Source organism: Elaeis guineensis, chromosome 10 (assembly GCF_000442705.2).
Source record: "Elaeis guineensis isolate ETL-2024a chromosome 10, EG11, whole genome shotgun sequence".
NCBI classification, from domain to species: domain Eukaryota; kingdom Viridiplantae; phylum Streptophyta; class Magnoliopsida; order Arecales; family Arecaceae; genus Elaeis; species Elaeis guineensis.
Window position 1 is genome coordinate 35,899,502 of NC_026002.2, and position 25,833 is coordinate 35,925,334.

The 25,833-nt window shown below is 35.3% G+C and overlaps 1 protein-coding gene across 1 annotated transcript; it reads right to left on the reverse strand.

Annotated features, from left to right (window-relative positions):
• Positions 1 to 5,371: 5,371 nt before the first annotated feature.
• LOC105032074 (alpha-L-arabinofuranosidase 1) lies at positions 5,372 to 25,833 on the reverse strand. The gene is made up of 18 exons (XM_010906417.3): positions 25,616 to 25,833; positions 24,529 to 24,743; positions 23,564 to 23,618; positions 22,139 to 22,350; positions 21,610 to 21,731; positions 21,371 to 21,524; positions 19,155 to 19,224; positions 16,976 to 17,121; positions 16,826 to 16,871; positions 16,686 to 16,738; positions 11,878 to 12,022; positions 8,800 to 8,918; positions 8,609 to 8,680; positions 8,384 to 8,487; positions 7,585 to 7,641; positions 7,077 to 7,275; positions 6,172 to 6,315; positions 5,372 to 5,676 (listed from the first exon to the last, which is right to left on the reverse strand). Exons 2-18 carry the CDS (start codon positions 24,703 to 24,705, stop codon positions 5,554 to 5,556), a joined length of 1,998 nt encoding a protein of 665 aa, XP_010904719.1. The 5' UTR covers positions 24,706 to 24,743; positions 25,616 to 25,833; the 3' UTR covers positions 5,372 to 5,553.

The following is a 25,833-nucleotide window of genomic DNA, read 5'->3' on the forward strand; positions in this document are numbered from 1 at the left end:
ATGATGTTTTCTGCATACTCATATCACCCTCTTTGATTTTTAGTCCCACATCTGATGCCTTGGCTCATGACCATGATTCTATTATCGGTCATGAATCTGATAGCTCCAATTCCTCTTTTCCAGTTGTTGACTCCACATCCTCCACACATAATCAGCCTCTAATTGCTCTCTCCATAAGGCCTAAGCGTGTTACTTGTCCCCCATTATATCTACAAAATTACATTTGCCAATCTTTAGATGACACTTCATATCAGCTCTCCACCAATGCTGCTTCTTTAGGTACTAATCATCTTCTTTCTCATTTTATTTTATATCATCATTTTTCTACCACTCATCGTGCTTCCTTAGTAGTTCTTTGTTTTCATAAGGAATCTAAAACCTATTTTCAGATAGTTCAACATGCACATTGGCATGATGCAATAGCCAAAGAGCTTGCTGCTCTTGAGACTAATCGCACTTGGGTTGTTACTTCTCTACCCCCTGGGAAACGGCCTATCACTTGCAAGTGGGTGTATAAAATCAAGTTTAATCTGGATAGTTCGATTGAATGGTACAAAGCTCATCTTATAGCTCAAGGCTTTACTCAAGTGGAGGGTTAGCATTTTTATCAGGCCTTTGCTCCTGTGGCCAAGTCGGTCACTGTTCGGTGTTTGTTGGCTGTTGCAATAGTGAAAGGTTGGAAACTTCATCAACTTGATGTTAACAATATCTTTTTTATATGAAGATCTAAAAGAAGAAGTTTATATGACTCTTTCTCCTGAATATAAGTCTGCATAGCCAAGGTTGATTTGTTGGCTTCATAAATCTTTATCTGGCTTATGTCAGGCATCTCGTCATGGTTTGAGAAATTCTCAGGTGCTATTCAATGGTATGGTTTCATCTCATCACCTAATTATCCTTCTCCCTTTACTTATACATGTGGTCATATTTTTCTTGTTCTCTTGACATATGTGGATGATCTCATTTTGGCGGGCAATGACTCCACAAATTGTGCTACTTTCAAAGCTTATCTTGATCGTTGTTTTAGTATCAAAGATCTAGGCTCACTCAAATATTTCTTGGATATTGAGGTAGCTCGGTCATCTTCTAACATTTTTTTCTCTCAAAGAAAATATACTCTTGATATTTTAATAGAATATGGGATGCTAGGAGCTAAGCCTTTTGATTTTCTATGGTTCAACAGCATCATCTTTCCAGTGACTCGGGTGATCCTATTCCTGATCCTGTGCAATATCGTCACATTATTGGACACCTAATTTATTTAACTATCACTCGACCAGACATCACCTATTCAATGTATATATTAAGTCAGTTTTTATAGGACTCTCGCTAGGATCATCTTGATGCTGCTATGCATTTGCTCCGTTATTTGAAGGAATTTTCAAGTCAGGATATTCTATTTTCTACATATAGTAATCTCACTTTACGTACTTATTGTGACTTTGATTGGACGGCCTATCCCATGACTAGGCGATCAATTACTCGTTACTTTACCATGTTGGGCTCTTCTCCTATATCTTGAAAAACTAAGAAACATAGTACTATCTCTCACTCTTTGGCTGAAGCCGAGTATTGTGCCATGGCAGGCACAGCTAATGAACTTGTTTGGCTCAAATATTTGATAAGTTACCTTAGTATTTTTTTTTCATTGCCTATCTCACTATACTGTGATAATCAAGTTATGCTTTACATTGCTACCAATATTATTTTTCATGGAAGAACTAAGTATATTAAGGTGGAATGCCATTTTATCTGAAATTTGATTGAACAGAGCCTTCTCTCTCTAGCTCACATTTCTACTTCAATGCAACCAGCTGATTTGTTCATCAAAGCCTTTGGTCGATGCCAATTTCAGCACTTACTTTCCACGTTGGGCATTGATGACTTTCACGCTCCAACTTAAGGAGCGTATTGTGATATTTCAAATTTTAAATCTTATTTATTTATGATCATATGGCCGTAACTTATTAGGATTGATTAGGTCAACAATTTGTTTAGAAAAATTAGATTAGCTTCTTTATTCAATTACTTGATTTTAAGATCAATGATTTGTATCCCATGTATGTATATATCAAACACCTTGTACACATTTCATATGAATGAACAAAATTTTACAGAATCACACAACGAAGATAAATAGTTGTGCAATGGAGTTTGAGAAGAAGTTCTTAAGTTTCAGCCATTTACATTCATTGATCTCTCTCTCTTTTTCTTAAAGCATTTCAGAAACTGAATAAATAATGGAAGCAATTTCTTCATTAACGAGATTCATTCACAATCCTACGAGGATATGTTATGACACATGTTTCATGGTCCCAAAAAAAAATAATAAGGAAACAAGAAAGTAATAAACCTACGAAGCACAGCTCTACAAGATTGTTTCACAGTTATATTGAAAGATGAGAGGCTGGTTAGCAAACTCAAATTTTCCTCATCCTTGACGTCATCGATGTCAAAATCATCCCTTCCCATATCTAACTCCTGCATTCTTTTTTCTTTCTTTCCTTCCTTCTTCTTCTTCTTCTTCTTCTTCTTTTGAGGGGTGTCTAAGTTCTGCATTCATTTTCTTTAGTCAGCGCTTCCGATACGTATTTTTAGTACGGCTTAAGAAGCAGAGCGAGCATTTTGAAAGACTATAACCTCAAGCTCCAGAGTTTGAAAAGGAACAGGATTTGAAGAAAAGTTGTTACTTTGCCCACAACAAACAATTCAAAAACAATTATTGAAAGAAGTAAATTTGGAATTCTCCGATTGGTGCCGACTGATTCCAAGGACTGCAATGTTACAATTTACAGAGGGAAACATATTGCATCGCTTTTATGTGGTTCATAAAATTCATATAGATTAACAACATGCATAGTTTTTATAGCTCAATCTAGAGAGATTTGTTGTGGATAGTTGCAATCAAAGATAAAAATTAGTATTTCTCCATATCCAAATTGGCTTATAATATCAATAATGTGAACGATTTGTGAGAACCAACATGTTGAAAAGGTTGGAAACAGACATGTGTTCAAATAACTTGAACTAGATGGAAGCCTTTTTTTTGTTTGATACGATATTTATCATCATCATATTATTCTCATGAATCCTCAAGGCCTAACTGAGCTCATTGGACTGGAAAAACTCAAAATTCTTTAAGATTCCAGGCACCAGAAGACCTTCATGCTTTCCAATGACAATAAGGCAAAACCTTCCGAGCAGTTTGGAAAAATAGAAGCTTTGTCTTGCGGACAACATTATGGAAGTTCAAAGTGACTCCCTAGTAATAATCTGTAGTCAATTCTGAATTTCGACATACGACCTTGATGACCAACAAGATGCAAAGCATTTGGCACAAAATTAAGGACCTCGCAAATGTAGTTGGTTTAAGACTCCACATAAACAAAGTATGACGATATGTCTTAATTAATTCAATGGGCAACAGAATTGATATCAGCAGTTAATTCTTTTTTCTTTTCTATATCCATTTTTGGGCATATCATTCATAACTTCTATGATTCTGTAACTAGATATCTCTCGGAAATGGCAAAAGACAATCTATTTGGAACTTAAATTCCATGTCATCGAAGTCCTTGCTAGCTTCCTCTGTTAAAAAGAGAGATCAAATCACAGGATCAGTGAAGCAGAATAAGATATAGAAATAGGAGCAATGAACCAACATCATCTTTCATCTATACGATTCAGTACATCTTTATCAATCTATTTGTCCTGGTCCATTCTTAGGGGTCTAGATAATACCTTCGAGCTAGTCTTTTTTGAGAGAGATCCTGAGTTGTTACACTTCGAGAACAAAATTCTACTTTTAGATGGTTTATTTGGATGCTTTGTGGTAAGAACAAGTATAACATTTCTTTTTGAATACTTTTGCAAGATTTTAAATGCATGATATATGCTTCCTATTGTGCAACAGTCATAGATAATGAGTTCACAAGAGAAGTTTGCTAAAGCAAGCAAAAGAGTTTGGCACCAACTGAAAGAAGATATTCATCACATGTACATGGATTAGACAATCTTCTACAATCATATGCATGTTATTTTCCTTGTCATGATGCCATATACAAGTAGATAAGGTGGTTTCACAAGGTCAACCAGGCAGATAGATTGGACGCCTGTATTGTCCTCCACTGTTGATCAAACAACAAGCTTTTCTGCCAGGTGAGGCATTTGCGAAGATACAAAAAGATCCTCCTAGATTAGCGATAAATTCTGTCTGTGAGCTTGATCTTACTATTCTTTGGACTAACGCATTACATCCAACACATTTTTAAATACTTAACACAGGACTAACCCAATGACAGCCATAAACAGACCTAAGTTTCCTAGAGATACACATTGGGCTGATCTGGTATTATCCTAATTTTTAGCCCGATAACACTGGTCTGAGATTGGGCCAGTTGTTCTTGTATAATATAAATGCATATCAGATATCATATCAAATATGTGGTGCAAATGAATCTAAAAAGATGTAAACATTGATTTTTTATTTTTTTTTTTTGTTACTTTAAAATGTATTCCAAAAACCATGAATGAAAAGAGGGATAAGAATGCTCTCCTATTGTCCTATTTTGTTACATTGGGCCAGCTTAATTTCAATCAGATCTTAATTGTATCTCATTGGCCTTGGCTTCTGCTAGCTTTGTATTAGCGAAGGCTGACCCCAAGAGCATGAGCCAGTCGAGGTACCCATCTCCTTATAAGCTGCATGAATTAATATTGGGAACTCTAGACACTTCAACTAATTTGGTGGACACCTGCACTAGTATTTAATTCTTCTTTTGCTGTGTAAGTAGAGTATATATCATCCTTTGAAAGGGACAGAGGAGACCAGTAATTTATTCATCTACTTGGTTTCTTTTATTTTTATATTTATCTCATTATCTCATATACATCAAATAACATATGTAGCTCCATACAAATACAGCACATGAAAGGCCTGATGAAAACCAATTATGAAGGATATACACATGCACCAACAAAGTAGGCTGTGTCTGGGACTGAAGGGTCTAGGAAAAAGAAGGGGACATGACGGCCTACAGTAGTTCCATGGTTAAAAGGTAATGCTCTCTGTGTCTCTATTTAAAGGTCTAGAGGAATAATTTGCAGAAGATAAAAGGGACCACATCATGAAAAGGGAGTATGTTAACAATCTTTTGAAGAGTAAGCTAGCTAAATGTGCTCATGAAAGAATGAGATGCATCTAATTCTTTAGCATCTCTGTTCACATATAAAGTTTCAACAAGCGGTTTAAGGTTAGAACTTAGCTGCAGAGTTATTTTGACACAGTCGATCGACAATAAATCAAATCAATAGGTCAACTTTTGGAAAGAGAAAACATAATAAAGTAGGCAAGAAAAAAGCACAAAGTAGATAGATATACTGCAGACTTGCATAATGCTATTAATCATTATAGGTGAAATTACAGATCCAAATTAATTGTTTGGCTCTCTGACTTATACACTGCAAGTAGTCCACAAGTACAAAGCCAACCCTTATTTTTCTTTCAATCCTTTCATTCTCTTCATCTCCTTTTTTTTTCCCTTTACTGTCATTTCATATTACAGATTTGGAGCATGCCTGAGAAAGTGATAAATCAAATGAGGTGATAGAATGTGGAGAAATTGCAACAACCATCTGTGTTCCTGCATTAGATAACGAAGTCTGTACTGGCACCACCTACATTATTCAACAGACAGATCAACAAACACAACATACTGTGTTAGGGGAGCCCACCAAACTTAAAATCAGACAAAGCATAAGCTACATTAGTTAAGCATATATAACAGTAAAAACTGACTAAAAATGCATGAGAAGTGATAAACTGAATATTTGTTGCATGAAGCCTCGACTGCATTTGATCTCTTTTTTCACTTTTAGCGCTTCTTTTTCCCTTAATTTGTCCCCTTTTTGGTGATCCACAAAATATACAAGGAATGCATATTTAAATTCTTGCATGTCCACTCTGATGTGTAGGACCAAACTTTACATATGCACAGGTGCCAGGAAAAAAATTCTACCAAGTCTAGTGAAACTGATATATTGATGACTTATTTACATAAAAATTTGTCAATATGTGCATTTTGTTGCATCTATGCTCACATCTTTTTCCTTTTTTTCCCTGGCAAGATGCATTCATGATGAATACGGGAGAAAAGAAATTCTCCACTGTACCTTCTTTGGTTCTGTGAAGGAATTTTCATCCATCAAATTAGTGGATGTAAGTATGGTTTTTGTTGATCCAACTGAGTTGACAGCATTTTGTAATCCAGTCACACAGATATTCAGATTCACGGTAGCATTCCCAAAGTTGACAATCTGCACAAAAAGTTTGATCAGGAATCAGATTAAAAAGTAATAAGCATACTTTGCAATCTAATGAGTGAAGATTTTGGACTTTGTGTGGGGGACGATACACGTATAGACACACGCATATGCACGCACGCATGCGCACACACAAAGAGAGTTATATAGATAGATAGATAGATAGATAGATAGATAGATATATATATATATATATATATATATATATATATATAGAGAGAGAGAGAGAGAGAGAGAGAGAGAGAGAGAGATGATTCAATAACAATTGGGGCGTGTGTTGGTTCATGACTGATTTCAAGTGAAATAGTGAAAAAAATTATTTGAGAGGTCCGGCAGAAGTTGGATATTTTTCCTTGCTCCATTTTCACTTCGACAAATAAATGGAAGTAAATTTTATTGATTTAAGCATTATCTGACTAGCATAGGATCTACAAAGTACTGTAGGAGGCCCTAAAAGCTTCAACAGCCTACTCCATTTTATATGAAGTAAGCAGTAAACGGTTTTCAGCAATCTGCCTGACAAAGTAGCCCTGAGTATAAGCAGGGAAAAAAATTTGTGTTGCTTGCCTTCCTAAACAGTAGATAATCAACAGAAATAAGTTGGACATATTACAAGAGAATGAAGGTAAACTATCACACAGTCCCAATTGATTCATTAGAGGTATCTATCAAAATATATATATTAAAAGAAAGAAATAAAGAACCAAGCGATGTTAACAAGAATTTTACAGAGAGTACACAAAGATCAAATCGACCTTTATTTTTAAGTAACTGTTTTCGTCTTCCAAACTCTGCCAAGTAATTGCAGAAGCAACCAATGAATTGGAGGCATTGGCCTTAATTGTGGTAGGATGATAGGTTGCACCACTTGATTCCTTGAAAAAGTGTTGCATCCAATAGCTAGGAGTTCCATACTGCTGCCATGAGTTGAAAACAATAGCGTCTGGGTTCCACCTATGCAGTGTAATTACAAACCATAACCGCAATTACAGAGAGAAAGAAAGGAGTGCAGACTGAAGGCTGAGCATGGGCATGCAAGTAGAATTATTGACTGAATAAAATACCATAGTTGAATCTGAAAAGGGACTGGGATTTTGTTCCAGTTCCAATTGCATGCACTTTTTCCATCTATATGCCATGTGGCAAAATGAATACTTACCATGTATTCACTCAACCAAGAAAATTTAATTAATGATTATATATAAAAATAAACACAATGTAACCATAGGAGAAAAATGGCTTTCCATAAATAGAAACACTGACCTGCGATCATTGGCATTCACAAAAAGTGGTGCATAACTTGCCATTTCAACGACATCACTGCATGAGAAGGAAGAATGAAGGCCATCTTATCAAACACAATGACTTGGAAGAGCAGCTTTTGTTGATTGTCCACAATTCACAAGCTTAAATTCAGTAATATGTAATAATATTAGCATTACCAACCAGATCTTCAGTTTTAGTGAAAAGCATGTTTCATTAGTATTCATGGCTCACAAGTTAAAATGGAGCACATTCTAACATAGCCTGCATGGATATTCCATAATCACCACATATCACATAACCAACAAACTCCCATCTATTTTGGTATCAGGCTTGGGAAACCATCGCCATTCAGTGTCATAAACATAAGCTTGCTCAGATGAATGATATGCACCAAAAGCAAATGACATGAACATGTGAAAGAAATATAGGAAAACATTCATTTCTACTAGCAGATAAAATTTCACATCTGATGTATCAAATTAATAAAGAATACCTTACCATCTTTATAAAGATCTGGGTTTCTGAAGAAATTGAGAATGTCTTCTCAAGTAAATAAGGTTAAATTTTATTACATGAACCGCAAGTTTCAGATGTTCCTGATGTGTTAGATACATTTACAAGTGGATTAAACTTTTGAATGGAACATCAACTGATCAAAATATTTTCAGAATATCAGGTATTATGTCTTGATAGAAAGTTAAATGGACCAGAAAAAACATCACAAGGAGGAAGTTGACACCTTGTGATGCATTCTTCCAAACAAACTTTAGGCACATGGGGGGATGGATAAACAGACCTATTTCTTTCCAATCCAATGAGGAATCCAGCTTCCGCTACAGCAGCTAAAAGGCTTCCTCTGCCAGCATCTGATCCAGTCACAGCATATTCACTAACGAAAGCCTGGATTGCATCATAGAATGATTAACATAGACACCTATCTTCATCTACAGAAATATGTGTGACTCAAAAGATATTGAATGTAACTCAGATCAAATCTGTCTCAAAATTCAATATCAGATACCTTGGGGCCAGTACGTGATGTGTCGTCAAATTTTCTATTTGTTGAAAACATATTGCTAGCAGAGGTATAAATCTATCCAAGAAACAACATCATTAGTGAAATTACATGACTTAGCAGCAATTACAGTGATCATGCTACAAACAAAATGAAACTGGATGATTTGCTGGGAAAAAACATTCACATATTCTTACATGAAAGTCATATAAGTCAGCAGGATGATCCAATTTTGTAGATGACCCATCACAATTCGAAATAATCTTAATGTCTGGATAGGCAGCTTTTATTGCATAGTAAAACTTGAGGTAGTTTCCTATCCAATAATGAAAAGGATAATTGTCAGCTATCTATTTATTCTTATTGCACCTCAACCATTTAATATAATAGTACAAAATGTAACAGAGACTTTCATCCCAACTACAACTCCAAAATAATATCTGCAGTGAATTATATCAAAATCTAACTTTTAAGTGAACAAAAATGAAAGCATTGTACTGGTCATGAAATCAAATCCACATCCATCTCTAAGAAATTTTGAGGTGTCACTGATTTGTTTATCTTTAATAATTCATACAAAGTAATTATCTTTAACAGTTTTCTTATTGGGGAGAACTTTAAATGTAAACATGCCTAATCCAACCATCCATTTTCCTGATCTTCATGTAGGTTGATAGAAGAGCAGACAAAAAGATAAACAAATGCAGTATATCCAAAGACCCATAAAAGAAGATAAAATCTAGATATTGGTAAAGTTGTAAACACATGAAAAGTTTAAGAATATAAGTCAGCATTACTCCAAAATCAGGACATAGATGTGGATGCATGTATCTTTGGTTATGCATTGATGCAGTTAGATTTGGAATGGTAAGACAAGAACTTTGATCTTTAGGTAGCTTCACAAACTAGAACATTTTATTCATCTTTGCTGGTTAGAAAAAGCATGAAGCTGTACAGATATCATGAAGCAGGTTGTGATGAATAACATCGACATAATGAAGCAGCATATCTGAGTGTTCCAAGTGAACAATACAGATATCTAGTACAAGAATTTGCAATAAAAGTAGAGTGCAGAGAGAAGAATCATAAACATATATGATTTGTTCCATTAACAAGAACACTGCAACCTGAAGTTGTCAGAAACCAAAAGTCAGCTGACAGAATATCATTAGAATAATAATGTATTGTCGTCCATTTTAAATTGCAAAACACCTAGAAGAACGATCAGAAGACATAAAGACCTCATGACACACTACTGAAAACTATTGGTTATGTTTCTACTATTACAAGATGTGTATTAATAAAATACCTCTGTTTTTATCTCTTTGTGAATATCATTTAACAGACATCTTGTTTTTCTGTCTAATCTGCAGGTCATATTATTAGTTATTCAAGTTTTTGGGTCTAAGAAGTCCTCGGCTTTATCTTGGAACTATGATAGGAATTCACACACAACTAAAATTCTCCACTATGTTCTTCTGCACATTTTCTTTGGGTACAATGTTCTCCTGCACTTTGACTAACATCCCAGTAGTCATATTTTTTTTGCAAATTGGAAAACTAAGTCTTGCAATGCTGACTTACAGAGAGAACAAGTTAGTCAGCAGATTTTCAAATAAAAATGCTCGCAGGAGGGTATAAAAGTATCATCAGGCATGAAATATTTTCAAACATGATCATCCTGAGAACAAGATGATTAAAGATGACTAACAGTTGGTATTAATAACAAAATACTATGAGGATGACAATGTCTTCCCACCGCATGCCACTCTAGTTTACCTGGTCCATTAGGCACTTGAATTTATTCCAGTCACCTGGACTTGTTTGGATGTGCATGTTTGATTGTCTTGGCATTTAATACTGCAGCTTATCCTTTCTTCTCTTTGGATCAATTTGATAACATTTTGTACGAGGAACATTATTTGATTTTCTTTCAGATGCCGCTCATATTAAAGTAACATAACTGATGAACCAGTAATTAGCCAATGAACCATGTTATAATCAGTTGGCCTAAAGCGATACCCATCCACTCTCATCCTTTAAAGTGAAAATTAGCCAATCTGCATACTTTCAAATATTGATTGTTGAGGAGAGGATATAAGAAGTTTTCTATTCTTCTCTTTGGATTGAATCAGGGTGTTTATATGTACCCAACTTGCTAGTTGTTGCACCACTCGACTTGTGCTTCTTCCAGTATTTACACAAACCTAACAGAACCCATCCCCTTGTATTTGGAAAACATGGCATGCCCATTATAAGCCATAAAAGTTGGACATAATTCACAAGTCCTATCATGTTTGATTTTGAAGGAGAGAGGTCAATGGATGGGGTAGTTGCATATGTGGTGCACGTGATCTTAGGATTATGATTTATATGCACTACTAGATTGTTTACTTGACATTCAGATCAGACCGAGTTCAACCACTGCAGCCACCAGATGGGGATGGATAGCTACTGATTCACGACCTTCGGGCGGCGTGCCAAAAAGAATAGGATGGTTCTGTTATACCTTATTTTTCTAGTGAAGAGTGATAGATTGCAGATAAAAATATTATCAGGAGTATATTGCTAAATAAAAATATTATCAATTGGACCATCTTCTTTCCCTTAGTAAGTTCAATGAGCTGTAGAATGCATAAATAGGAAGCTGAAGTTTTCAGATCGAAACCCTTCTACTCTGTTTTACTGTCACATATCAATAATATTAAGTGAAAATAACAACTTCAAGTATTGATGACATATTTTACAGATCATGCTTTTTCCATTTAATGTTACACAAGCTAAACAATAAAGAAATGGAAATAGTCACTACTATAAACCAAGGCAAATATAAGTAGGGTAGGAAACTTGACTGTTGATGTGAATGCTATGTGCAGATTGGCATTGCTACATATTCATAGCTACAGTCTGAGCAAAATAGTGAAACAGTTAGACATAGTTACATCAACATGCATTCTAAAACTTCAGTAACAGCTATCTGCAATGCAAAATAATAATCTTGAGTCATGCAACGGTACATGCACTTGTACTTTTAGGTTTAATTTTACATATTGATAGCAGAATAAAATTGCATAATTAATCAGTTTCAACCACTTATATCCACATATTCCGGATCCAGTAAATCTGCAGAAATCATTTACCGCAGGAAAAAAATATGTTAGCAGTATGTCACTAATACAAGCTTCAATGAAGACATAAGTCTATATCTGATGAAATAGTTAAAAAGAACCACATTTCATAGAACCTGCTGTAAGCTATACAACTGAAAAACAAACCTCGATAATATTTCAATCCACAATCTTCATTCCCGATTGCAACATAATTCAATTGAAAAGGTTCTGGGTGTCCCATTGCTGCTCGAGCAGAGCCCCATGTTGAGTTAGAACTTCCCCTAGCAAACTCAATACTATCAAGAATTTCCTGTATAAAAGGAAAATTATAAGAAGGAATTGCATCACAGAAGTTTGACGACTCATACCACTTCATATGGGACAAAATCATGAACCATTCCATGCATGAGAAATGTAAATGGCACAAGAAATCAAGATTACTATTTATATTTTGTATACTAAAAACAGAAGTCAAAGAATAAATCCAAAATTTTCTATAGCGATTACCTATTCGCCAAACTGTGATTAAAATAAAATATGTCATATCCTAAAGCCCAGCCAATAAACATTGTGAAATGCATGCATGTGCACACATTAGAGCCGAAATTGGCTCAGATACCAGCATATCCGTATCCATATTTATTTTGTCTGATGAATACAAATACGCATACGGATATTATTCGGATGTAAAAATTCATATCCATATTTGTTTTAAACAGATATGGATATAATTCAGATATTGGAAGTATGGATATAATTACAGATATAAGTTGGACAATTAAACTTTATGATTATAGAATCAAAAATAATACTAAATAGATGATAAATCAAGTTAATAGCATGTCTATATGGTTGTATTGTTTTTAAAAAATAAATAAATGCTATATAAAATTATATAAGGTTACAAACAGATTCGGATATTCGGCTACGGATTAGATAGTTGTCTATCTATATCCGTATCTATTTTTCTTTGATGAATATGAATACGGATACGGACATGGATATTAGTCAGATCCTCAAATTTCTATCCATATCCGGATTGATTCAGTAGAAAACATATCAGGATATATATCATCCATACCACTTTCACCCCTAGCACACATGCATGCAAATGCAAACAAGCACTATGTGCATACGCATGACATAGACAAAAATCTAGATGGAATGGAGGCAGGGGGAATGGAGGACTCTACTATCCTAGTGATAGGATTTGAACACACAATTCAATGGTTCAATATACAAGGTAGCCATAGTCTTATAAAATCGAGGATCCATGTTAATGATCATGACCTACGACATTAAAATTTCTAGAAATAAAAAAGGGAACCTTTCTCACTACAAGACGAGTGCCTACAAACTTGAAAATTATCGATGTCATGATAATTTTATTTAATTTACTGAGTGAAGTACTTTGACCATATACAAGGTACATCATGATAATGAGTGTAGATTTGTTTTTTGTTAATAATACCCTTGTTCTAATTATAGGAAGGTTTTTTTGGTAGCATTGTAGCTTAATTCTTCCCTCTCATAAACACATGCACAGATACACATAGCAATATTTCTAGATCAAACATGATCGCTCATTAGTGGATATCATGTAAGTATTCAATATAAAACACATTTGGAATTTAACTAGAGGTTATGCTTGTGGATAAATTGATATTAGATGGATCCTTAGTAAGATATGAATTACCTTATTTAGCTGACAATTTAGTTTAAGTGCTCTTAATAGGCCAAAGCAGGTAAAAATTTATTGCCTTGTTTTATGTAGGATTTTCTGATAGTCAACTATGACATTTGAGCATGTGTGTTCTATACAATCATCAAAATAAGGGGAAGTGAAGAAATATGAAGTTTTAAAATAGAAAACAATCAGAATCTACAAGTAGGAACATGTAGTGCTACATTTAAAAACATGCTCCATTACTGTTGGAAAAGTAATCTCCAAATGTTTCTGCTTTCAAAGCAAGACTCATGTTTCCAACATGGGTGTGGTAGAGATTAGTAAGTTTCCTACAGCTAGGATCTAGAGAAAATTTCAACATTTTCATTTAGTAAGGTTGCATTCCCAAGTATCAATCACATGAGGTTGACATTCTGTCAACAATCTGGATCTTGTGACCAAGGTCAAAATGGCCCTAAATGATCAAGATCTCATACTTGGTTCAGTTTCATCTCATGTTGTTCCATATTAAATCATATAGAAGTCCATTTTCCAAAATTTATTGGACTGAATGGCCTCTAGAATCATTTATTTACTACTAACAAGCCTGAAGCATGTAGAACAACAAGTACACTAGGTATTTTAACTTCAAAAAAATAAAGAAAAACTTTTAAAATTCATGGAATTAAAATTAAGAGGCCAATTTTCACTTTCTACAACCTTTTGCAAAAATCTATTTTTTATTTTACTAAAAATTATATCAAAATTAATTATTGAATGAGCATATGCTTATCTTGAATAACTGGACAAGATGTCGGTTTTATTAAAATAACCATGTATAAATTGATGATATTGGAATCTAGACTTCCTATATGTATGTGCTAGCATGCTCTTTAAGGGTGAGCCAGGGAGCAAAGGTAAGGTTGCTCCCTCGTGACCTAGAGGTTATGGGTTCGAAATATAGAATAGCTTCTCTGCATGTTGGGGTAAGAATGCGGACATCTGAACCTCCTTAGACACTACAATGGTGTGAGTTTTATGCATTGGACCCCCTTTTTTTCATCAACTGTATTATTAATTCACTTTCACCATTTATATTTCTCATGCATGTCTCAAATAATCAAAAAAAAACCTTACAATCTATACTACAATCCATGATCTGATCAAATCTGTCCTTCTATGATTCACAATTCAATCCCAATCCTAACAACTTTGCTCCTCACTAGTGTGAGTTGACTATTGACCATTGAGATTTGGGAGGACTTCAAGGTTATCAAGACCATGCTACAATTATCCTTCATGCTAGAGCCTTTTTACTACTTTTTGTTCATATTACCGCTGCCATGCAGTCTAAATTTTCTCTTGGTGACACTGTAAGTAAACTTAAGTGGCCTTGAGGATTGTTTTCCACAACTGATGATATATGTGCATGCTCGAAGGACCTTTTTGACTATTTTCAGCTTGAAGCCCCCAACTGTGCGCCCCGCTTCAGTCTTCTCCATATAGCCTAATATACCTAACTTGCAAAGGAGTGCTACCGATTATGCAAATCCTCTAATGAAACAAATCATCTACTCTTTTTGATTGTGTGCATTGTAAAGATCAATTTGGTTTCCTTCTATATGAGGGGTATGTTATTAGGTCAAGGTGATGAACTTTTTTTTAGTTCACTTGAACTTATCTTATGTATCATCAATCTTATTTTAAGCTGTCACTTTAGTAAATTGGAAAATTATGTTAACATGATAGATCTAAGAAGAAATTTTGGACAAATGACATCATAAATTCATGATATTATGTTCTCTCAAGATTCTTTATCAATCAATTACTTCCTTAAATTTATAAGCATGAGTCCCTTGCAAGAGAACAAAATAATAAATTTCTACATACTTCAAAATGCTTATGCTTCTTGTTTCTTTTGGTTATAAGCATCTTAGTATCTTTGTTAACATCTGGAGCTATACATGTTTTGTCCTTCTATTTGCTAGGTATGCACTAAGCTCTCACCCATATTTGCAAGGTTCATTCACCTTGGACAAAACATGAGAATAAGAGTTCTTGCTTGATACCTTCTAATCTCTTGTGTAAGTAACTTGTTGTTGTGGCCAAGATTTGCTATCTCGGTACCAGATCCTGTATTGGTATAGGGCTAGTTCGGCATACTGAGTGTCAATACACCTCCTGTGTCACATACTTGTACCGAATCGGTACAGTAGGTATGCCCTATACCACCTAGTTTGGTATGGTATCACAAACCTTGGTTATGCCCTTTCTCCTAGTGGTGCAATTTTTTATCCATGTGACTTTTTTGACCATTCAGGGCCTTTCGCATCTCTCTTTCCCAGGTTTTTGTATCCTTTTTGTAAAAAAAAAATCTACAATTTTATCTAAAGTACTCAAATCTCTTTGAATTCATATATATCAAGCATGAATAGCTCTCCATCCTACTTCACTTCCAATTTTCGTTATAAAGGATAAAGGCCAAGTAAAACTAAGAAATTTGAATGGAGACTGTAAGATTGTAAATTTAGAAAAAAAATAAAATTACTAAACATGGATGTAGATTACCTCTTGATAGATGTAAAGCAGATCCACCTCATGAAAGGAGAATCTATTTTAGATGTAAGGCATTATCACATTTCTTCTCAAAAAAAAAAAGGGTGGCCCACTGGACGAGGCTCCTGCCATTGCAGAAGCCTCTAGGGAGGGTCAGATCAAGTAATTATACAGAACCTTACCCCCGCATGCGACATTATCACAATTCTTCACAATCTAAGTTATAAAAGTATAACTATTTCTACTGGAGAAATGCTATATGAGAATGACAGTTTAATTAATTAAACTTGGTTGCGAAAAAAAGAAGCAATTAAAGAGATCAAAACAACAAAAACATTGAGATTATATAATATAAAAAGTATTAGAAGCATGTGATGCTTATCTAAGACCGGAGGCAGATAATATAAGCACATCACACATGCACGTGCACACACACACAAAGGCACACACACATACATACATACATACATACATATAGATAGATAGATAAATAGATATAGATATAGATAGATAGATAGATAGGTATAGTTTCATATGTCTATCTCTCTCCAGATCATGCAAGTTTCACAGCATCACAACTTCACAGCTAGTTACAAAATAATTGCAGCTAAATATATATAGATATTATCAGTGAAACACATACTATAATGATTCGAAACTTAATTTGGATAACTGAATGTAACAATTAGTAATGACTAATTGATATCATGAATGGTTATCAAAACAACAAAGTAGAAATTTCAATACATGCCTGAACAAAAGGTAAGATGTCAGCGGTTTCAACTTCGTCATTGCGACTAATTCCTGGTATATTAAAGAAATCAAAGAAAGCAAATAAGAGTGGAAGTCATTGCCATCAAGCACTTAGTTTCATTAAGAAGATGCTCATACCACAGTTAATCACCCAAACTGGTGAGACACCTAGATCTTCCGCAAGCTGCAGGGGATCATCAAAAGATCTAAGTAGCCTTCCTAAAGAGAGACATATCAAAATTCTTCCTAGCCCTAACCAGAATTCTTAAGTAACCATCAAAAATCTACCTGAAGAAGCTCAAAGTATCCAAGCCCATCATCAGTCCAGTACTGCCAAACATCACCAAAGTGCCCAGGCCTCTCTTCCCATGGTCCAATTGTGGCTTTCCATCGGAATGCATTTCTTAACCAAATGCCTTCAACAAAAGTACCCCCTAGAACAATAAAGAAATTCTAACCATGTAAGATCTTCCATAAAGTTGTTCATGTTATAAATAAGAAATAACAAATATTTAGAAAAGTACAGATCTCTGACAGTTACCTAGGAAGTCATATATCATAAAGTAGCAATTAAATAATCAATCAGCAGCTTTACGTATATAATGAAAGTAAATTGAAGAAAAAAATAACAAAGATAACCTAGAAAATAGTAGGCTCAAGTCCTGATTAAGCAGTCAGAATTCGGCAATTATAGAAGCAACTTAAAAGTCAGAGGCAAGTATGATATACGTAAGTCAAACATACAAACACAACAAGATAACCATCGCTACCAAGAACCAATCTTTCATGCGCTTGTAGTCAAGTTTAGTGCACTAGGATGCTTCAACTAGATCATCTTAACCATTGATATTACAAGAGAACAAGCGTAAATCCATGGATGAAACTCAAGTTGGATTAGCCAGGCATTTGATCTTCCATTTGCTTGCTCCCAAAGTACTACCATCTGCAAGTGCATTGCATCAAATGTCTCCCACAATGATAGCAGATTTGACATGATGCCTAGAAAAGGAAAAATTCAGGAGCAATGAAGATGGTGGCATGTTAGTCACCACTCACCAGTGTGAGAATTTCTATGCAGGCCATCTAGAATCCTAACTTGTGCATGAGAGAAAAAAGAATGTATTAACATTGTTGAAGAGTCTCAAAGACATTCTACACTTTCTTCGTTATTTCAATTTTATGAACTGGTTTGCATTTGTAATCCGGTGACTTAGATGCATGTCCACTTTTTCATACTATGCAGTGTGTTTCTTAAGCTAATATAAACTCCTGATATGCATTAGTGTTAACCTAATGACGATCATAGATAAAATAAACTATAATCATTCATAAAATTTGGATGCAAAGAAACTTTTGGAAACTAAGATTGCAAAGAATTAGGCATGTATGCTTATTGAAGCATTGCCTGCTAATTAACATCACCAAAAACAAAAATAGAGACTGAGATATAAGACCTTTCTTACTAGACCTTTGGGTCATAACTATGTTTAGACATAATAAAAGGAACTTTTCTGATCCAAACTTGAAAATCTGGAGATTGTTCTTGAATTGGAAAGTTTGCCTTCTTGTTTTAATGGAGCCTTAATTTAAACTATTCTTCTCAAACTCCCTTTTTTTGGGGTTTTGGCGGAGGGGGTTGGAGGGGGATGGGATTAGGGCATTATTTAAATGTAATATCTTTAGTAAATAAAAATTTAGAAAGAAAACAAGAGGACATTTATTTAAATGACATTCATGTAAATATGGTCTGTTCCATAGTTTTATCCCAACCAAAACTACCTCCAACTCTTCAAATGGTGTAGAACAAGAAAGAAGATTAGTGGCCCTAGACTCCACATCAAGTGGTACCAATTCGTATTAAACCATGCGAGTTTGACTTTTGATACAGGCTAATGCCAAGTGGTCTAACCGGTACTTGATACTGACCCTGTGCCTAGTGCTAGCATTGGCCCAGAAAAGCAATGCTACGTGGCATGAACTGACATTTGTTGGCAATTAACTCTCTGACACAGAAGCAAGTCAAGTGACCATAAATGCTGTAATAACTCCTCATCATAGTATCGATAGTGACAGCTTGTTCATTTGTCAAGGTATATTTTATTTCCAGATGATAATCAACAAATGCTTCATGGAGTTCATTCTGCATATTCTAGCAGATTTTCACAATCAAAGTTGAACAGGTCATATTGATAAATAAAATTAAGCTCCCCAATCTAAGTTCCTTTCACTAGTTAGAACATATATATATGAACTGCAGCAACATCATTTCTTTCAACAGTGATGGACAATCATATGAAGCCAGGTGTTCTTATATCTTCATTATGTTAGTTGTCATCACAAACCTAAAGAAAAACATTCAAAACAAACTTAAGAGAAAAACATTCTTTTGGTAAATTGAAAATATTCATGGCTGGTTCTGTTCATAATTTATTACTAGTAATGAGAAATAAAAAAAAACAAATCATACCAGGAAATCTCATAAACCGAGGACTCAGGTCTTCAAGCATGGAAGCAAGTTCCTTACGGAAACCATGTCCCTGTATTATTGGAAAATCACCAGATAACATATGGTAAATCAATATATAATACAAAAACTTGAAATTATCACACCTATCTATGTACTAAATATGAACATCCTGTCAACTTTAACTCAACCAAGTCTATACTTAAAAATACCTATGACAAAAGGTTATTATGAGAATCATAAAAGCTCATGAATATGACACTTAATGCAGGCCATAGCCCTAATGTTTAGGAGTCTAAAAATTAATTCCATGCGAATCTCAAACGTGCATACATGCACCAAGCTGGTATTATCATTCTAACACAACAGCAGACGATGTACCAAGTCTGTCCAAAAGTACATAAGAGTGTTCACGTGTTTGTATGCAAAAATCATATTGTTACTTTTTATGGTTGCTGTTATATGGGCAGAAGCTCTATAAGAAAATATGAGCTTCTATGCATTGTTGCTATTGTTTAGACGGTGACAACCATATTTATAACATAGTAGGAAGAAAAGTATTAAATACTAGTTTTATTGAATAGAGTGAACGACTGAATCCATATTGTGTATAATAAAAGGTTACATAACATGGTGGGTAACAGATTGCATATCATCCTCATTAAAATAGAAACAGCAAGAGTGTTTCAACTGAGACGTGGGAAGACAACCTGCAGGAAGAGCCAAAAATCCTCGCAACATTAAAGAGAAGGACAAGTTACTGCCAGCAAATTATGTTGCAAAATCAATGACCTACTATTTCCATGTAAGAAATAAAAATTAGGTCTTTTGACTTTTCTGATGCTGTCCATAACATCTCTTCATGTTGGAGAGAATGTTTGTTTTTAGAGGGAACGAATGACACAGTTGAACCAAGTCTTATTTCAGTAAAAGGAAGTATCATGTGAACCTATCGGATAGAGTCACAAAGATGATAAGAATCCTACTGAGTCCCTAAGTTTAATTGAAGATTCTTATGTATATTCATCTCTTCCTAAACAAACTGTTAGGCCACAATCTAGATGAATATAAGTGCAAAGGCAAGTTCTTCCAGTGCTGGAAATTCTAAGGATAAATAGCCGATAATCAAATGCAACATTGTGGTGAACTAGGGCTTGCCCCAGTGGCAACGCCTCTCTACTTAGTGACTAGAGGTTCTAAGATTGAGTCCTAAGTGGTACATTACCAAGCATCTAGACCTAGGTAATTATAGTGCCAATGGATGTCCCTCTCTTTGTTTAGAAAATTAAAAAAAAATGCAACACAAAATAAATCTCTATACTTTTATAAGAGAGGGACCAGCACGGAGGCATATCGAGCCGTATTGAGGGCAGACGGCATGGTTCTGCCCCTCAATTTGAGAAATCCATGAAAGAGAGGGAGAGGGAGAAGGAAAGAGAGGAAGAGAGATAGAGAGAGAGAGAGAAAAGTGATGCCAACTTCACTTAAAAAACAAAAAAAAACCAAAAAAGGGGTGCGAAGCCCCTATTTCATTTTGAAACAAGGGCTCCACCACTGTTCTGGCACTATGGAGGAGAGAGAGCTTGGAAAGAGATCTTTCCTCCTCCCTCTCTCTCTCTCTCTCCACCGCCCTTGCCCTCTCTCCCCATCTCCCTCTCCCTCTCTCCCTCCCTCTCTCACTCTCTCTCTCTTCCTCTCTCTCTCTTTCTCCCTCTCCCCCTCCCTCGCTGGTTTTTCTTTATCGGAACATGCCAGAACGGCATGGCATGGTACTGCACCATACTATACATCTGGCCTACCAGCATGGGTGCCAGTTTCGGTATTGCAAACCTTATTAACATATTTTTAGACAGAAATAACAAATCTTGGTGAACTAGTTTGCAATTTTTTTAAGACCTACATGTTCAATATCTAAAGCATATGTCAAATTTCAATATTCCAGACTTTCAGGAATACAATATCAAATGGTGGTTCTACTAAATCTTATGGGCACGTAAATCAAAATAGTTTTATTACACTAGTTTAGTAGATTTATGCTCCCAATATAAAGGTTTTAAGATTTTGATCCATTAGAGATATGATAAAGTGAACGGAGTCTTCTTATTTCTTTATTTCTAATTTCTCCCTCTCCATTAGGACTTGTTCCAATTTTTCTTCTTGTGCTTGTAGTGGCCAAAATTCAAAACTAACAAAGTCATAGTCGAATATGCCAAATGTACCATGTAAGTGTCCAAGGGCATCACTGACACTTGATCAAACCAGATAACACATTTGTTGGTAGTTGTTAACTGAAATCTTGAGCTCCTGTTAGTTCCTTCAGATTGCAATAGAAACTCCATTTTAGTCCAGTTGGAAACATCTGAAGCATTAGCTCTGCAGGAAGAAAGAAAATCGATTCTTAACATTAAGGCATCAACTAACAGAAATATTATAGTTCAAGTATGCAAAAGATGCTTACAGCATATTGGTAGAAGCCAGTTTTTGCGATCCATCTGAGCTTGTCAGTGAGACAGAAATATTAACTGAATCAGATGATCTAACGTGCAGTATCACTTTATAGGTCTTCCCTTGTTCTATATTCTGGAACATCATGACAACGAAGAGATAATAATTGAATGAAAAAAGAATCTACACACAGGCGGAAAATTAAGAAAATTAGGGTGCAAACCAAAAACTAGTTACTGAAGATCAAATAAAAAATGACCAACTGAGAAATCCACACATGATAATAACGATAAGCACAAATCAAGAAAGCCATAGTGACAAAGACATGCTGTAGTGATTAAAATGGAAGCAATGATATAAACATAAAATGCTCAGTTAAATATTAAAGGCATCTGTCACATGAACTGCTGATCACTTCTATGTCCAAAAAGACTACTCAATATTTATAAAGCTCAAAATACACTTTTTTTTTTTAGTGTTAGTTGCACAAAAGAAATCAATAGCATTGTTATTACAGCATTGCAGCTGCCATAAGCACATACCATGCCCCAATACCCAGGGTTATATATGCCAACACCATCAGGTGGACAGATAATGGATCCACTGCTGTCACATAGTACCTCCATCCTAAGTGCAACCTTATTACGTTCAAAGCAAGATGTCTTGTCAGTTGACACATATATGAAAGATTCATTCCCAATTATGGACCATGGATTGATGTTTGAAGGAGTGTTGGTGCCTCCAGCTTCAAAACCTGGAAAAGAGATTTCGCAAGCAACGCAGAAGTGAGCTAGTAATGCATCAAGAACCAATTAAACATGTATCAATGTGGTTTCTTTCTTATTAGCTAAAAGTCCTATTCAGATAGCAATTCTTGAAGAAATTGATCATGTAAAAAAAATCTTTAACTTGAAATGTAACCATAACAAAACAATCCTGATCACAAATATTCCTGGTTACTTTATGAATTTGCTTTATTCCTACCCATGACTATATCCTCATTTTCTACCCAGTAATTTCAGGTCATCTAGTCCTAATTTGATGGCCCTTTGACCTAAATATCATAACATCCTTGCAAAAAATGAACATTGCTTTTCTTGGAATGACCAACTGTCTAAATTAACCTTCATCGTCCATTCCTTTTGAGGATGTTCATAGACCTCCTTGCATGCAACATTACTATTGGGCATTAGTAGGAATTGAAAAAAGAAAAGATGGAAACAAAATAATATTAAAAAATAAAAATGATTCATTGTTATGATATAAGTAACACAGTGGTAAAGACTTCATTTTGGGCCTCATGTTGAAATGTGATTGCATGTGATATGATAAACAAAATAACATAAGATAATATAGGTGCTCACTTGATTGCATGTGGGTTGTCACCAATTGACATACATGTATCAAACACCAGTCAACCTTCAAACATCCATAGTAGGTCAATTAGGTCCAGGATGACTTAACCTGGGTTTGGTTTAGTCCACCCACTTCAATAATGAGATTGGATTAGGCCGGTGCAAATTATTGAATAAGGACTGTGGCCAAATTTGATCTATTCTGCATTGGCTCCTGAGCAAGTCCACGAACTCATCAGCCAAGGAGATCCAAGATGAGTACTAAAGGTGGGTTGCAGTACATAGAATCTAGAACCTCTATGTGACAAGAATTGCTTAACCACATTACTAGTATGCAACAAAACTATGACTATAATATTTCTAATAATGCCATGGACCCATATTGAAACCACCCCTTCACTACATTCACTGCAAAACCATGAAAAAACTCACCATGAAATAATGAGGATTTTAGTGGTGGCCGTGGTAGTCATAGACTCATAATGTTACACATGACATTAATACTATTACCAACAATATCTAGCCATTTTATGTCCATGAACGCATGATAAATATTGGCATCTCAACTACAACTTTGATATAGCATTGTAAAATATTAGGTATCCAATTTACCTCTATTGCTTACAAGTTCTGCCCACAATCCACCAGCTCCTGCATGGTTGATCTCCTACAATTAGTACACACGGTGATCATTACACAGTGAATCAACAAACTGAACATATGACCCTAGCTTTTTTATATTCTAGAGCAAGATACCCAATTTTAGTGCCCAAAATTTTTTGTATTGGCTTATATGCTGGAAATTAGCTTCAAGTTGAATGAACCAAATATTGCTTCCCATGACTTTAACTCAGGTGCTAGTCGCAATATCAAGATGGAAGAGAAGCGTACAAGTAATAGGAATTGGTGAAGTGACCAAAATCTCAAGCCAGGGAAGCTATAATTAGAATAAGCAGTTACAAATCTACTTACATAGAGAATATTGCATGTTTGCTGGCATAATTAGAAAAACTTTTCGCCAAAAAGACAATTAGCAAAGTAAAAAATGCTATTACAGCATAGTCATTATAGATTGCAAATTTGCAGCACACCTCAGGATCAAATAGGAAGAAAAATACAGGGAAAATACATGTAAGCAAATGCTTTTTAATTCACTTTCAAAACAAGAAATGACATATAAACAAGAAATGACATATATGAAAAGTAGAAGTCCGGTAAAAGTGACATCAAGATCCTTTTAATTGGTATAAGTCAAGTCAGAAGTAACAATTCCAATCCAAGATCACTGACCGCCAGCAAAGATGGCCCTATCCTAAGAAAAGAACTAAAAAATGGCAGCGATGGGATACAATGAGATTCAAGTGAATTGAATAAATTCATTTTTTCAACATTATTTACCGTTAAATTATAACCTTAAAATGCTAGAATGCAATTTTTCAGATTCTGGTGGCCAGCTAAAAGCCATTCCTCACTCCCTAAAGAGCATGCAGCTAGATATACCATATGGATATTTCAGTGGAGTGAAGCCCAGTTAGCAGTCTTACTGGACTGAACATGCATGCAAGTGTACCGCTCACCTCAAAAAAAATACCGAACAAAGTGGCTGGAATCTCACGGGCCGATTCCAGTGAAGCATCAACTGACAGCAGTGCAGTCTGGTTTGCCTTCAATTCATTAGCAAAACAGTTATGAATAACACATAGCAGAAGCAGAGAGTAAGTCGCAGCAGTCGAAGAAGCTGCTTGATGACCCATTGTGTTCTGACCCCCTCCAATCCCAGAGACCGATGCAGCTACAAAAAGTATCAAATACAAGACCAATCAACAAGATAGTCGGGTAAGGGCGGAAATACCAAAAAGCCTAAGAGGCGCCAGATATGGAAATGGTTGCAAGGAAATGCATGACCATTATGACTGAACACCTCAAATGGTATTTCTTGAATCAATGACAAAGATATTATATACTATATTAAAAAGGATGGAGGAGCAATATTTCAACCCTTGCTAAATTATAACGCGTGATTTAGTAAATTGACAGCATCATGGTTCGCCATGCCAACCCATACCGAGCGACACAAGGGCGTACCATACCATACTGGTACACTATACCGCTCCATACTATCTCTGCCATATCATACTATATTGTATACCGACACTATAGTAGGATTTTATCGGTACTAGGTCCAGTACTGAGATGGTGGACCTTGGATAGCATTATAACTCCAAGCGCAATTGCAAGTTAAAAACGGAAGATAGAAACAACAAAAATTAACAATAACAAAAAGATATTAGTTTCTCTTTTTATTGATGGTGGGAGGAGCTACTAATTCATAACAATGAATGAACCTAAAAGTACTGAAAAACAGATTTCAAGATTCGACTTTTCCATAAGAATTCAAGTTGAGACGAGAAAAAGCGCAGTCAGAGCATCAAAGTACTTATAAAGCTTGCTTTTTTTAAGTGCTATCATGCAGTAAAGCCACTAAACCTGCAATCAAAGCAGCATAAACCGCTTCAAGAACGCTAAAATTCAACTAATTTTAACTTTCAAAAGACTAAAAGGTTAGAGAGTATAAAAGAGACATCTTTAAGCGCTCATTCAAACATATCATCGAATAGAATGCCGAATTTCGAACTGATTGGAAACAAAGACCGAATCTTTTACCGATTCCCGAGCAGCAGAGCGGACAAACAATCTACGAGCCAAGATATCAGAGTCGAAGGGGTGAGGATGAGATCGAGAGCATGGAGGATCGAAAGTGGGGTTGTAGGGTTTAAGTAGGGGACTGGGGGAGGAGAGTGATTGCTTGAAGGAATGTCAGCGGAAATCATGCCACGGTCATGGGGACCAGAAGACGACGGGTGCCGTGGAGGCGCTCTCAT

What these genes read in the sequence shown, in the direction of transcription:
- LOC105032074 (XM_010906417.3), bottom strand. Translation starts at nt 24,705, where the DNA reads ATGGGTCATCAAGCAGCTTCTTCGACTGCTGCGACTTACTCTCTGCTT. An exon ending in TGTTCGGTATTTTTTTTGAG is followed by an intron (nt 23,619 to 24,528) that starts GTGAGCGGTACA and finishes TACTAATTGTAG; the next exon opens with GAGATCAACCATGCAGGAGC. An exon ending in AGAACTTGTAAGCAATAGAG is followed by an intron (nt 22,351 to 23,563) that starts GTAAATTGGATA and finishes TCTCTTTTCCAG; the next exon opens with GTTTTGAAGCTGGAGGCACC.